This window comes from Chiloscyllium plagiosum, unplaced genomic scaffold, assembly GCF_037043375.1.
Source record: "Chiloscyllium plagiosum isolate Xiang-an unplaced genomic scaffold, Cpla_swu_hap1 HiC_scaffold_5, whole genome shotgun sequence".
NCBI classification, from domain to species: Eukaryota; Metazoa; Chordata; class Chondrichthyes; order Orectolobiformes; family Hemiscylliidae; genus Chiloscyllium; species Chiloscyllium plagiosum.
In genome coordinates this window covers 95,791,641-95,807,795 of record NW_028270143.1, presented here as the reverse complement: position 1 = coordinate 95,807,795, position 16,155 = coordinate 95,791,641, and the positions used below count along the sequence as shown (strand labels likewise).

At 38.5% G+C, this 16,155-nt stretch overlaps 1 protein-coding gene across 2 annotated transcripts in view; it reads left to right on the top strand.

The window, feature by feature from the left end:
* LOC122550078 (kinesin-1 heavy chain) overlaps nt 1–16,155 on the top strand; it is a 100,898-nt gene that overhangs the window by 64,556 nt on the left and 20,187 nt on the right. For both annotated transcript variants that reach the window (XM_087987517.1, XM_087987516.1), the window contains exons 17-24: nt 2,851–2,968; nt 4,703–4,764; nt 4,921–5,030; nt 5,594–5,695; nt 6,008–6,068; nt 6,183–6,254; nt 12,406–12,510; nt 14,395–14,611. In XM_087987517.1, the coding sequence (XP_087843643.1) occupies nt 2,851–2,968; nt 4,703–4,764; nt 4,921–5,030; nt 5,594–5,695; nt 6,008–6,068; nt 6,183–6,254; nt 12,406–12,510; nt 14,395–14,611 (847 nt within the window). The remainder of the gene's footprint in view (nt 1–2,850; nt 2,969–4,702; nt 4,765–4,920; nt 5,031–5,593; nt 5,696–6,007; nt 6,069–6,182; nt 6,255–12,405; nt 12,511–14,394; nt 14,612–16,155) is intronic.

The window sequence follows — 16,155 nt, the reverse complement described above, 5'->3', positions numbered from 1 at the left end:
ATTTTGCAGTTTAAATATGATCTACCGATTGTGGTATTGCTTACCTCTGTCTATTACTTGGGCAAAAGTGAGGACTGCAGATGCTGGAAATCAGAGTCTATATTAGAGTGGTGCTGGATGAAGGGCTTTTGCCCGAAACGTCTATTTTCCTGCTTCTCGGATGCTGCCTGACTGGCTGTGCTTTTCCAATACCACTCTAATCTAGACTCCTAATTTTTTTTTCTTTTTCTTTAGGTATGCCTGGTGCTGTTCCTGGCATGCACATCAGCACTCCATTGAATTTAATACTCAATACTGATTGACCTCCTAGCTTGACAGTAATGATTGAGTAGGGGATGTGTGGGCTATGAGGTTGTAGTGCAATTCTTCTGCTGATGGCCCACAGAACTTCATGCTTACCTGGTCTCGAGTTGCTAGATCCGTTTGAAATCTGTCCGACTTAACACGGTGGTAGGACCACACAACACAGTGGAGGACATTCTCAATGTGATGGCAGGGCTTCGGCTACATAAGAATTGTGTAATGGTCACTAACTGATATTTTAATGGATAGATGTATCTGCAGCTGACAGATTGAGGCCAAGTTTTTTCTCGTTGGTTTCCCCCACCACCTGTTGCAGACCCTGTGTAGCAGCTATTCTGCAAATACGTATTTTTAGGCTTCGCGGAGCACGCAAAGAGCCAAGTTCATGAATAAATGGACTGCAATTTGTCTATTTTGTCTCTACCATGCTACATTTCTCTTTTTTTTCTTTTAAAAAGTAAGGCTGGGAATTTTGGGTCATTCAACTAGTTACAATCGATCATAATACAGCATTGTGCATAAACATGTGCCATTGAGAGATCAAAAGCTTGGTATCTAAATTATTAATAGTGCAGAATTTGAGCTGAAAAAACAGATTTTCAACTTGGAAAAGGTGTAAGAAAACAAATTCAAGAGGAAAACTAGTATTTATATTGCATGAGCAGATTTGGGAGCTCTGGCAGAGGTATTACCATGGATAATGTACTCATCAATGCTGATTAACAGTTAACGGCCAGGTTTTGTTAAATTTTAAACCAAACAGGTTTACTCTGGTCAGGGCATTACCCAGACAAATGAGATGGTAAATAGCCTGTCATCTATTTTGTTGATTTGAAACAACAGGCACAGTGGAGTACTTTCTGCTTTCTGTCCAGAAAGAACTGGGTCCTATGTATTAATGTATAAGCTTACTGTGCATGCAAGCACATCATAACAACAAGCTCAGCTGAACATCCTAAATTTAGTGTTGCGAGTTTTGCAAGTGTGGGCTGATAGGAAAGGTACTGATTGTAAACAACTGAAGTGAAATTCTGTTTGTCAGTCCTCCAATCTTTGGGGGACACAGCTTCATACCTGACATAGCATTGCACCATCACTAAAATTCCTACTCCACAGTATACATTTGCGCTGTACACAGAATGGCGTTATGGCTTGACGGCAACATCCTATTAGTGGTAGAAGCCACTCCAGTTACTACTGGGGTAGCTTATGGTGGACATAATCTGGTTATGTTGCTTGGGATGTTGTGTCTTAGAGATGAACGGCCCTGATAGCTAGTGGCCTCTAGAAATATTTGTTCATTTTTTTTCTATCCTCTGTTCTCTCATGTTATATTTTGTCACTTTTTCAATCTATGTAATTCTGCCATGATTGGAGTGATTTTGATCTTGACTATTCAGCAGACTGTAGTATGTTGACTCTCACTGTGGTCAACTGTGATATTTTGAGGGGGCGGGGTTACAATTGCTGCCCTAGAACCTAAAAAAATTGGCAGCAATTGTATCCTATTTTGCTTCAAGTTTAAAAATCTTTTTATATTCAGATTAATTAATACACAACCATTTAGTTTTTATATCCAGTCATGGAATATATGTCCGTAACTAGATCAACACATCAGCATCTTCAAGGACAATGAAGGATAGATAATGAGCTGTTGTCTTCCACTGCAGCACTCCTCAGTGCTGTTTGGAAGAGAATTCCAGGATGTTGACCCAGTAGCAGTGAAGAAACTGATATAGCTGCAAGTCAGAAAAATTAGCGTATTGGTGGGAGTATCAGGTGGTGCGTTCCTGTGCAACTGCCATTCTCGTGAATCATAAGGGGTCATGAGCTTAGAAGATGCTATCTGAGAAGTATTGGTGTTGAGACATTACATGTTGTTGGCCAAACTGCTGTAATTGTATATTGGATTTAAAGGTGGTGTATAGACAGCTAATAAGTGGGGCTGAATGGTGTTGAACTACTTGTATAGTTTGAGCTGTACTCATCCGCACAAGTAGGAAATATTCCATCACGATGACTTAGTTGGTGAACCAGCTTTGGGGAGATGGGAGGTCAGTTGCTCACTGCAGAATTCCTAGCCTCTGATCTACTCTTGTCGTATTTTGTTTATGATTGGTCCATTTCAATTTCTGGCCAATGCTAAGTCCCAGATGTTGATAATGGGTGATTGTGGTAATTCCATTGAATATAAATGTTACTAATTGCAAACAGCTTTCATGAAAAGTTGGCAGTTTTACTGTTTCTATTTCCTGGATCTATGCTACCCATTCACTGTCCTCCTCTTCAAGTATGTTTTTCTACCTCTCCTGCATATGAAGTTATTTATTTCTGGCCTGTTGTAGTTATAACTGTGGATCATTGGACTGCAAAAACGCACAAACCTACAAGTTAAAATGGTAATATTCATTTGTTTCATTTCATAACAATATCCAAAAAGAAAGCTCCACTAAAATTATTAGGTTGTCTCTCTTTACCTGAAGGGAAAAGAGACTTGTTCATTTTTATTTAAACTATAATTTTTTCTTTTTAAATCAATGATACTAGCATGAAGCAAAGATCAAGTCACTTACAGAATATCTACAGAATGTGGAACACAAAAAGAGACATCTGGAAGAATCTGTTGATTCATTGAATGAAGACTTGGTCAAGCTTCAGGCGCAAGGTATGTTTGAGTCTTAGTTCTGAGCAAGGGTATGTTTTGTTGCACCGTGTAGCATTTTTGCAGAAATCTTAGAAGTAGAATAGTTTTGCAGTTTGTAGGAATATTCTGATGCCAAGTGTTCAGGTGCAGTATTGTAAATTGTTTGCTTGATTTTTAAAAAAATTTTCTCTTCCCCTGGTCCTAACTACCTAATTTCCCCCACTTACCTGTGCAGTTGTTTACATTTTGCCAAGAAATTGTTTATCGTGGTATAAATTTGCAACAGAATTGTAATCGTAAAATTTTGAAAGCCGAATTTTTTTGGGGGGTGGGTGGGGGAGGAGTAAAATGAGGTGGGTGACTATGTAATTTCATGCTGCTGGTGTCCACATCATAATCGAGTGAACTGCTCACAGTTGGTGAACATACTCTTCAGTTACTTGAAAGACCAAGATTGAGAGGACCACTAGAATCCATACAGACTTTGACCCTATCACCTCTCTCTCCCTCTCTCTCTATCTCTCTCTCTCTCTCCCCCCCTCTCCCTCTCCCTTTATCTTGCTGCAAAAGTTCTAAGTACTAAATGCTAAAACTTAGATAGAGGTGTCCTCTTATTCCTTTGCCTGCAGTGGCAGAATGCTGTCTCTTCTATGCTGACCATTCAAACTTAAGAGCTTACCCACTGTCAAGGGCGGCACGGTGGCACAATGATTAGCACTACTGCCTCTCAGCACCAGAGATCCAGGTTCAATTCCCGCCTCAGGTGGCTAACTGTGTGTAGTTTGCACGTTCTCCCCATGTCTGCGTGGGTTTCCTCCAGGTGCTCCGGTTTCCTCCCACAAGCCAAAAATGTGCAGGTTAGGTGAATTGGCCATGCTAAGTTGCCCATAGTGTTAGGTGACAGGGTAAGTGTAGGGGAATGGGTCTGGGTGGGTTGTGCTTCGGCAGGTCGGTGTGGACTTGTTGGGCCGAAGGGCCTATTTCCACACTAAGTAATCTATCTAAAATAATCTAAGTTAAGGTAAAACTTGGGTGACTGCTTGCAATATGGTGTGGCAGTAGGGCCCCTATTGTCAAAAATGCAACTCAAATTGTCCTTAGGTCTTGAATAAATTAAGTCTTCTCTCCTCTGCATCTTTTTAAAAAAAAAAAATTGGAGCTTTTAATATTTGGTCTTGGTCTCATGGCATCCAGAGTACCTGGATTAAGCACTGTATTTTACCAGGTAGATTGAAAGGGCAGGAGGAAGCTTGCAATTACTTGATAGGGAAATCTGGTAGATGGGATTAGTACTGCAGATAATTTTGGCAGTGGGCTCTGCAATAATTCTCCATTTCAGAGGGTAAACTGACAGACATAGCCAAGTAAAATTTTAACAAGGGAGGTGGGAAAGAGTGTAGCAAGGTATTGTTCACAGCTCGGTGTAATTATGGTTTGGATTTCACAGAGCCAAAAAAATTCTTTGAGGTGGGGCCAAAGTCAAATCTCAGCAAGATGGTTGTAAATTGTTTCAGCTTGCTGAGGAATAGAGGCTAGGAATTTATGCAATTGGTTGCAAAACAGGCCAAAAACATTATTGAAATTCTGAATTCTATTATAGATCCAATCTATCATCAAATATGACAGTTGAGAGAAAAAGTAGTCATGAAAAACATTAATGTTCGAACAGTTTATATTTTGAATTTACCAAGTTTCTGTAATTCAGATTTGATGAAATTTTAAAGGATTCAAGTAATGAACTTTTTGAATTTACAGAAAAAGTACATGAAATGGAAAAGGAGCACATGAACAAAGTGCAGACTGCCAACGAAGTGAAGGTAACTCCTTCCTTTGGAACTATAGGAATTAATTCTTTGTGATTATTGTGCAGGCTGCATGTTCACTTATCACTTGTATTGCAATATTTTGACTGTGTATATTGTCGAGGCCTCACCTTGATAAATAATATTTCTACTATTCATTTCTAACTATAGAAAGCTGTAGAACAACAAATGCAGAGCCACCGGGAGGCCCATCAGAAACAGATCAGCAGTTTGAGGGATGAAATTGAAAAGCAGGAAAAACTCATTACTGACCTTCAAGAGTATGTGTTTCATTAGTATTTAACCTGCAATATTTGAATTTATAAACCAATTAGTTGAATTTTTTTTGTAGGTTTTCAGCAACACTTTGGTGTATGGTAGTTACCTTTTTCTGATCCTGGGCATCACTTGCCATTTGCTCATTGATTTAAAGTCTTAGACATGCACACATACAGTTTGAAATGTTGAATGAAGTATTGACACCCCACATTATTAAATTTCAAAAGTCTCATTCAATAAAGTTTGCTATTTTGGGCATCTTTTATATCAAAATTTGTTGCATTAGCAGAGCAAGTTAATCCATTCTTGCAACAGATCCTCACTTCCCCAGAACTACATCATATGTTGGCTGAGATTTTGAATAAAAGTTGAAGTTATCCTGAGCTGACCCCTCTGTGGAATTACTGACTATCAATAATTTTCTCTTGATTGAAGTGCAGAAGAGAATATAAAATCTTCAGACCTCGCTAGTGTTTTTGCTGCTTATTAGTTCTGGATTGGATTAAAATTATTTACAGCTAAAACAAAACATTCTGTTCATTTTTCTTTTTCCATTTGACAACAGCCAAAATCAGAAAATGATGTTGGAGCAGGAGCGTCTACATGTAGAACATGAAAAGCTAAAGACTGTTGATCAGGAAAAAAGCCGCAAATTACATGAACTGACGTAAGTAATATGAATGTTTTCAAATGAGTGTTTTCATATGAATGTGTAGCTGAATTTCAGCACTACTTTTTTAAAAAAAAAAGTCAGATTTTGAAAAATTACTTAACTCAAAAGCTATACTATTGAAATCCGTTATTTTGAAACAAATTTTAGTTAACACGTTAATGTACTAATATCACAAAGTTCTCAACCACTTCTCTACTTATTAGACCAAGAATAAAGCTTGATATTTATTCTAGAATCATTGCTAGTGCATGTACTATGTTTTCATTCATGTAAATATTCTGAATAATACAATCTATTGCAATGTAGGATTATGCAGGATCGACGAGAACAAGCAAGGCAGGACCTCAAAGGACTGGAAGAGACTGTGGTAGGTGAAGTTGAATATGCAAGTCTTGGGTTTAGATTTTATTTTAGAAATTCATTCTTAAATTTTTATTGGGCAAGGATTAATCTGTCTGCTGTCACTTTTTTATTTCTGTAGGCAAAAGAACTCCAGACGCTTCATAATCTTCGAAAGCTGTTTGTTCAAGACTTGGCGACCAGAGTTAAAAAGGTATGGAAACAGTGACTTTGCTTTCTGGGTCAGTTGTACATTTGTTGGAACATGGAAAGGGAAGCCCATTCACAACTTGCAAACTAATGATATTTTCTCTTCTAATGGGTATCTCATGGGTATCAATTAAAATGTACCGAAGTAGAACAGAGCTTAAGCAGTATGTTTAAAATTTGAATTTGGATCATTGAAGCTGGCCTACTAAGGCATGTTTATTGAAAAGTAGCTCCTTTACAGACCAGAAGACACAGGAGTAGAAGTAAGCCATTGGCACGTCATGTCTGCTCCACTGTTTAATAAGATCATGGGTAATAATAATCCTCAACTTCACTTTCTTGCTATTGCTATTGAGAAGGAACAAGTGGATTTAAAATGGCTATCGAAAATTTTGGTTAGCAGCTTTGTATTTAATAATTGTGGTTTTCACTGGGCAGGAAGTGCATGGTGTAAGACCATTAGACTGAGGATAGTGAAAAGAGGAGGTAATGTGTTGAGCACTCCGGTTCTCTTGGGTATTGTGGAAGAGTGCACTAGTGTATTGCAGGCTGTTGTCATACTCAATTTGATGATGAACACCAAGCATACTGAATATGGCAATTAAATCTGTCAAAAGCTGTTGCACAAGTGGTATCTTTGATTTGTCTCTGAAAAGGGAATTTCATGAAATAGCCAGTCACCAGGATGTAGTCATGTCCTTGGACATGAAAATTTTGGTAGTGACCTTGCAGGTCAGATGGAATTTTGTGTGGAGTCAGTTAATCTGTCTGATGGCAAGACACTAGATTCATATGCAAACCTTTTAGTTCACACAGATGCCAAAGAACTTATGTGTATGTGGTCAAGCATGATTTAGTGCAGAGCATGTGGATTAATCACTCGTTTGCCTTAAAAATTATATTTTTGCCACGTTCTAGTTCATCTCTGGTTATAAAAAATGTTTGTTCAGGGACTTGCCCAATGTATTTGAGTGAACAGCCGATAATCATTTTTGAGCTGTTGCAATTGGATAGCATCAGGCATGATTTGCTGAATTAGTGCTGCTGGCATTGACCGAAATGAATGCGATTGCTGTGGAGATTACCTTCAAACTCCGATATGACAATATCTACTTGTAAGTCTAGAAGAATACCTTCATTCTTAGCAGGAACTCCTTAGAACTCTGCCAAAACATCAAGAAAAATCCTCCGAGCTTGGTTTTAATTGTACTTTGAAAATCAAAGGATACGATTTCACAATTAGGTGGTATAGTCTTGGAATACATGAGAATTTTTTGACAGGTCATTTCCAATGGTTTGTGCTTTTATAATCAATGAGTCACTGGAAAAAAAAAACAAAATTCAAAATTAATAGCAAATGGAGGGTGTAGGAAATGTGGGTAATTTTTTTTAATAAAACACTCGGTACCTGAATTGACACGCCACAGCTGTTACCATCTTATATCCTTGGTATCAGTAGCTGCAACTATATTTTAATTATATTGCATGAAATGCTTGTTGAATAGGTCCATGTGGAAACTTTATATTTCGCAAAGGGGAGCAAGTGCTTCAGTTTTTGATTTTGGAGTCTGAACTATTGTAACGACTTGAGAACCAAATGCAATAAGCTTGTCATCCTGTAGTAGATATATTCTGAGGCCTTTCTGGAATGTGTTTATTTCCACAATATTGAAGAATATACTTATTGGATGATGAAGCATTTTTGAGAGATTGAGATATATGTTGCCCTTTTCAGTCTTCCTGTATGGTGTGTCTTTGCAGAGCAAATCTCAGGAGATAAAATTTAGAATATAGGAGGTAAAAAGTTCGAGATTCAGTGATATTTTTGTAATTCGCCTTTGTCTTGTGGTATAATTTTCTATATTGGTAACATTAGATTTGATACTTTTTGAAGAATATATCAATGCAAAGAAGTTGACTTGCCTTAATATAATTTTTTTGGCTGCTGAAAGCTTTTATCTTGTTTTCTTGCAACCTCAATGAGCTGATGGCAGTTTGTATCAAGTTGATTAGTTTTTGCGGGAACTGCAATGTCCTCTGCAATAGAGACAAGCTGGTAGATTGTCTAATATGATTCATATGTTGTTGGAATATGTCTCGGCTAACAGATAAATCAAGCCAATCGTAATCTGAGCAAACACTATCTACCGAAAGCTATTTTAAAAGTTTGAGTTCCTGTGACTTTAGGGAAAGATGTATGGACTGATGCTTATTCTCAGCATCAAGCTGGAAAGATACTTTGTGTCTGGAAAAGTTGGGATTAAGGTCTTCCACAGGTAGCAATCTTGCACGAACTTATTTTTCGTGCATTGTTGAGTCACCTTGATGTAAATGTGCAGTGTGTTGTGGACTAGACCACACCCTCTTTAAAATATATCAAGGAGATTAGCCTAAATCTGAACTTTTACCTGAGTTAATGATGAGTGTTAGGTGCTGCCTTCTAGATGTGATTTGATTGGTCAAACAACTAGGCTTTAAGCAAAACACTTTATTATTACATAACCGTTTAAATACAAGCCAAAACAAGAATTGGCATGAACTGTATTTTAATACTATTAAAATACTTAACTAAATATATAATTGCTACTCCAACATAGCATCATCCCATAAAGGGATCCTTGGCAAAGGCAAATTCAGGAAACTATTTCCCCACTTGCCATCTCCTTCAGTCTAGGAGAGACAACATTGACAGAAGGAATCTATCAGCAGAGATCACTTCAGCTTTCTGTTGCTGCCAAAACTTTAACCAGCAGCTTCAGCTCCAAAACTCCAACTTCTACAATTGAAAGCAAAAAAACCCCAGGTCTGTGAGACTGACTCCATCCACTCATGCTGCCTTTGTTAAAGAAAAAGCTACTTGCTCCTCTTTCCATGAAGTGGATACCTCAGCACCAGGTTTACAACATCTCTCTCCAAGAGAAACAGGACAGAGCAAATGACTCTTTGAGGTACATCTCGTCACAAGTGCCATCTTTAAACATAAATCATAGAATTGCACCAATTAGATTAGATTCGATTAGATTACAGTGTGGAAACAGGCCCTTCGGCCCAACAAGGCCACACCGACCCGCCGAAGCGAAACCCACCCATACCCGTACATTTACCCCTTACCTAACATTACAGGCAATTTAATATGGCCAATTCACCTGACCCTGCACATCTTTGGATGGTGGGAGGAAACCAGAGCACCCGGAGGAAACCCACGCAGACACGGGGAGAACGTGCAAACTCCACACAGTCAGTCGCCTGAGGCGGCAATTGAACCCGGGTCTCTGGCGCTGTGAGGCAGCAGTGCTAACCACTGTGCCACCGTGCCGCCCACAAATCAATCTATGGGATGCTTGACTTTCTAGATTGAGTTCCAGTTTGAGCTTATCCTGAATGTAAATGCTGCACTTCCAGTGCTTGTTTGGGCAGTCTCTTTCAGATGTGGTACTGCATCACGATTTCAGTTTGCCAGAAGAGTACACTGGGATCATTGATTCATTAATACAGTTTGGGACCTATAGTGTTGAGTGAATATAGTTGTTAACGTTTGGATCATAATACGGCAATCTGTGCATGATGGATAGCCCCATTGGAACAACAACATGAAATACTTCAGAGGTCCGCCATGAGCTATATTGGCATTAAAATACAGATTGTGTGCTGTTATAAGTCCTAGTGTTATAAACACTATATAGGACAAACAGGAAGACAGCTAACGATCCGCATCCATGAACATCAACTAGCCACGAAACGACACGACCAGCTATCCCTAGTAGCCACACACGTAGACTACAAGCAACATGAATTTGACTGGGACAACACTACCATTATAGAGCAGGCGAAACAAAGAACAGCCAGGGAATTCCTAGAAACATGGCACTCATCCACAAACTCCATCAACAAACAGATCGACCTGGACCCAATATACCGGCCACTACAGCGGACAGCTGAAACTGACAACCGGAAGCGGCAAGGACAGGCCACTATAAATGCCAGAGGAAACACTACAGAAGCGCTTCACAGGAGGCTCCCAAGCACTGAGGATGTCACCTAGACAGGGGACGAAAGGTTTGCAACAAAAACTTCCAGCTCGGCGAACAGAACCACAGCAACGAGCACCCGAGCTACAAATCTTCTCACAAACTTTGATTGTCTAGTAATGTTTAGCACCACTAGAGATCCTCTGGTGTTCAGGATAAAGTATTCATAAGTTATAGAAAGCAATGTTATTTAAGCGGATGATCTGTGACTTGCACAACTCCTTTTATGTTAGCTGAGACGTAATATTAAATTGCAAGTTTGCTAACCATCTTTCAGGTTATCTTTTAGATGAAATTTCCATTAGTGAAAATATTGATATTATTTGGGCTCTTGCTGTGTACCTTTTTTTTTCTGTTGGATGAATTTTTATTCTCAAGATTTTGGATTTCCCTGCTGCTGGCTGAATTGCATTAGTTGTTGCCCAGTATTAAAATTAAGCTATTTCAGTTTGAACATTGCAGTTAATTTGTGTGACCCATTTCCAGTTTGGAAGACTTAAATTTTCTTCTTGGAATGTTCATGACAATTGCTGACCATCTTTCGTTGTCATGAAAAGTGATTTGTATGTCCCCTTCTTGAGCCACTGGTAACTGTTTGAAACAGCTGGTTCAATTCCGAGGCCAGAAAGTGTTTAGGACTGAAGAGCTATATTGGGTAAAGACGGACAGCAGATTTCCTTTCCTACAAGAACTCATTAGACAATAGACAATGGGTGCAGGAGTAGGCCATTCAGCCCTTCGAGCCTGCACCGCTATTCAATATGATCATGGCTGATCATTCCTAATCAGTATCCTCTTCCTGCCTTATCTCCATAACCCTTGATTCCACTATCTTTGAGAGCTCTATCCAACTCATTCTTAGTTCTTAAAATCTGGCAGCTTCATGGTCACATTTAGTGATATTTTGTTTTTGTAACAAAGTTATCAAACTGCCGTGATAAAATTTGACCATGGATTCTCTAGATTATTAGCTCTGAAGCACTGACCCAATAACATGCCACTGTGCTGCTATTAGTTCAAAGTGACTTTTACTACTGCATTTTTAGCCCTTGTGGCCACTGATCATTTTAATTAATAGCATTTGGATTGTATTTTATAGCACTTTTTAAATGATAAATTACTCAGTTTATGAAGTCCAGTTTCCATTTTGTACAAGTTAACATTAAAAATTATTGCTTGATACCACAATACTCCCCAATGAATCTTCTCCTTTGTTCTTAATCCTGGAGAAGTATACAAAAGATTTGCAAGGATGCTATCAGAACTGAGGTGACACGCACCAGGAAAGGTTGGGGCTCTTTTCCTTAGAAAAGAACACTGAGGTGTAGCTAGTGGTCTTTGAGTCAACCCTATCGAATTCCTTTTACAAATGAAGATATTTTTCCCAATTTGTGGAGAGTCTTAAAACTGGAACTCCTAAATGTAAGGAGGGAATTTTGGAGAAAACATTTACCTAAAGAATGTTAGAAATGTGGAGCATGCGACTGCAAGGAATCATTGACCATAGCTAGCATAGATGCACTTAAGTGAAAGTTAAATAAGCATCCAGGAGAAAGTAGTAAAAGCATATGCTGATAAGGTTAGATGGGCAAAGGCTTGTGTGAAGCACAACTATTATGTACATCAGATAGAAGGAATGGTCTGCTTCTATGTTGTAGATGCTATACAGATGTGCAGTTATCCTCTTGGAAGTAACTTTGCATGGACAATTTATTTTTCAACTATGTAGACTCAATGTTAAGTGTACTGCAGCATTGTTCAATCTGTCACCTGCTTTCAGTTAGTAGTACAATAAATCGCTAATCTAAATGTTACACTTTGTTGCCTTTACAGGTTGGTCTGCTATAACGTGTGTTTAATTAATCTGATTGAGGACACTGTTTCTAAAGTGCAAACTTGTTTTTAAAAAAAACATGTTCGCTGTAACATGATTACATCGCCAACAATTTAAGCACTGTTTCTAAAGTGTGATTTTTCTTTGATGCGGGGTTGCACAAGAATGCAACTATCGCGTTATAGAAGAACTGACTTTTTAATAGATTATTATATTGTAATCTAAGTTGTTTTACAGTATTAGACTTCCAGTTGAAGATGTCTGAATAAGTCTTTATCCCCGTTTTATTCCAGAGTGCTGAAATGGATTCTGATGACACTGGTGGTAGTGCTGCACAGAAGCAAAAGATCTCCTTTCTTGAAAACAACCTTGAACAGCTCACAAAGGTTCATAAGCAGGTAAATCAAAGGTGTTAACATTTCTGCAAATGTTTTTACTTAAACTCAGCATCAGATCTATTTATATGCTTGTTTGATCATTTGTATTTAGAAAACAGCAGCAATAACAGCTTTAAAATTGTGGAGCATGCTAATGGGGACTGGATGCTATGAGTCAAGCTTCCAAAAACTAGAAACTGACCATTCTTCAATAACTTGTGTTTTTTTTCCCTTTTTAAAATTCATGTTCATTAGATGGTGTTATTAAATCACATGATTTACAAGAAAAAAAATCGACTTGTACAATAACTATTTCGATAGGATATCTATCGAAGTTACTTTGCATGGACATTTGAGAATGTTGCATAAATTCATTGCAATTAGCCAAAGATTTATGTTGCAGCCTATAGCTGCCAAGATCCACCTGCATAACTACAGCTGCTATAGTTTCTTTGTCTGACACAAGAACAATAATTCAGCGTGCCAGGACTTGCATTTAACTCTACTAATTTCAATGCTAAATTACTGAACAAAACCCCCAGGGAAGCCTGTTTTAAGAATAATCCGAAACAAAAACAGATTGCTGGAGAAATGCAGCAGGTCTGGCAACATCTGAAGAGAAAGCAGATTCAATATTTTGGATCCAGTCACCCTTCAGAATTGATTGTATCTATGGAAAGATTTATATGCTGAAGATCATATGAGCTAAAGGAGTAAATGATAGGTGGAGATCAAGTTAATGCTGTACAGATTTAAAACTGCTTTAAATCAGAAGGGGTGTTTGATTTGGAAATTAAAATCTACGAACAATAACAACTGATCCTCTTGATCTTAGTTTGTAAGCACCTACAATTATTTTGACCTTACTAATTAGATTAGGATTTGCACTCTGTGTAGTCCGAGGTGTGGCTTCTGAGTTGTGATATTTAAAGCCTCAAAATTAAGGTACCATTGTCCTTTTTACATTTGTAATTCTTACTTCTGGTTTGTCCTGTTTGTTTTTGTCCTGGAGGTAAAGAATTGCCTATTAGCTGCTTTGCTTCCTTGATGGACAAACCCTGAAACAGAACACCTGAGACTGTAACTAAATAACAGGTGATTGTGTTTTTAAAATTTGAAGAACCCAGTAATATGTTCAGCCCAAAAAAAGCTTGACTGTTTGAATTTAAACCATTTCCCCACAAAGACAGGCCAAGTTAGTAGTTATAGAAGCAATTAAATCCATCAAACTGTGCAGTATGCAATCCCTTTTTTGTCTTTCAAGACTTGTTATTTAAAGTAAAGCTGACTCCTCGAAATAGAAACAATGCATTTAAAATATTGTGATTAAACAATGAGCAGTGGTTTAAATTGTACTTTAATATTCACATTAAAGTTCACTCATGACTGCCAATAAAATCAATCTGAGGAGCAGGAAAATCAATGTTTTGAGTAACAGTCCTTTTCTGCTCCTCTGCTGCCTGACCTGCTGTGCTTTTCCAGCACCTTGCTCTTGACTCTAATCTCTAGCATCTGTAGTCCTTACTTTCACCGAATAAAATCAATCTCCCAAGTTTAAAAGTAGCTTATGTTTTTCTCTCATTTATAATCAATTAAAAAGTGGCAACTTCATAACATTATGAATTACGATTATCCCATCTGAAATGTTTCAGCTCCCTGGTGCTTCATTTGAACCATCACAAAATCTTAGTCAGTAGGGCTTCATTTACATCAAGGATTAGGAAGCAAATTGGATATCTTGAATTTGCAACAAATGAACCAGGTTAAAATCTGTCACTGTATTCATTCTGTTATGTGCAGTTATTTTCCAATTAATTTCCTTTAAGTTGTAATTCCTTGAAGTCCTGATACAACCTGATCATGTTCTTAGGTTTATTAATATTAAGATGTTGTACTTTCCTTTAGTTGGTACGGGATAATGCAGATCTTCGTTGTGAGCTTCCCAAACTAGAGAAACGTCTCAGAGCCACGGCTGAGAGAGTCAAGGCTTTGGAATCTGCATTAAAGGAAGCCAAAGAGAATGCACTTAGAGATCGCAAGCGCTACCAGCAGGAAGTGGACCGTATCAAAGAAGCTGTACGAGCAAAGAACATGGCAAAGAGAATGCACTCTGCTCAGATTGGTAAGATAAGAATGGTACAACAATGTAGATTCCAACAAACTATCTAATGGCAATTTGTGCAAGTTGTCTTGATTGTAAGATGGAAAGCTTCAACTAGTGCCGTTTTCCTAGCAGTATTCAAGTCCTGTGCTATCAAACAACTATAACTTAGCAGTCATATCTTGTTATCATTATCTTTTCTAAAATAAGTTGAGGTTGTCATAAGTAGTTAAATTGTTGCTCATGTAGAGAGCCATCATGCATATGACAGGCAAATGTCTCCTTATGCGGTGTAATCATTCTGATTGAAATGCAATTAGTACCTTAGGTTGTTAATTTATATTATCTCAATTTTAAAATTATTTCTGTCAAGTATGAGTCTCCTTGCCGAGACCAACAATTATTGCTCTTAAGTAGGTGTGGTGAGCTGCTGCCTTAAACTATGCATTCTTAAGATATGGGGGCTCCCACAGAGCTAATAGCAAGGAATTGAATTGAATTTAAAGCTTTGTCTTGCAAGCAATACAGGCAGATCACATAGTTAGCATAGATAAGTAAATAATAGGCAAAAACAAAAACACAGGTACAGGCGAATGTTAAGAGTTTGAGTCCATTCAGCCTTCCTATAACAGTAGGGTAGGAACTGTTATGAAGTTAGCTGGTGCATGTAGAGCATCTGTACCCTCTTTCTGATAGAGGTTGTCGAAAAACATTGCCAGGGTGGGATGGATTTTTGAGAATGTTGGTGGCCTTTCTTTGACAGCGGGCCTGGTAGATGGATTCTATAGATGGGAGGCTGGCCTTTGTGATTTTTGGGGCAGAGTTCACCACTCTCTCTGTAACCATCTCCAATCTTGAATGGTACAATTGCCATACCAGGTAGTGATACATCCAGACAGAATGCTTTCGATGGGGCATCTATAAAGGTTGACCAGGATATTTGCCGTTATGCCAAATTTCCTCAGCTGCCTGAGGAAGAGATGATGTTGGGTCTTTGTAACCAGTGCATCCACAAGAAGAGTCCAAGAAAGCTCGTGGATGACTGTGCCCAGGAGCTTGACACTCCCCACTCATTCCACCTCTGTGCTGTTAATGTGTAGGGGGGGCATAAGTAACATTCCGTTGAAAGTCAATGGGTTCCTTGGTTTTGCCAACATTGAGAGCTAGGTTGTTCAGTGCACCATTTTCCCAGGTTTTCCACCTCCCGTCTGTAGTCTGTTTTGTCACCATCTGAGATTCGACCGACTATGGTAGTGTCATCAGCGAACTTGTAAATGGCATTTGTCTGGTATTTGGTGACACAGTCATTGGTATACAGCGTGTATAATAGGGGGCTGAGTATGCATTCTTGGGGGGCTCCAGTGTTAGTGAGGATGAAATATTGTCCCCAATCTTCAGATTGTGGCCTGTGGGTCAGGAAACTGAGGATCTAGTTGCAGACATTGGGGCTTAGTCTGAGATCATTAAGTTTAGTAATTAGTCTCAAGGAAATAATAGTGTTGACTACAGTTCAGCCTTCAATGAGTAGGATTCTTAGATAGTTGTTCTTGGTGTCAAGATGTTCT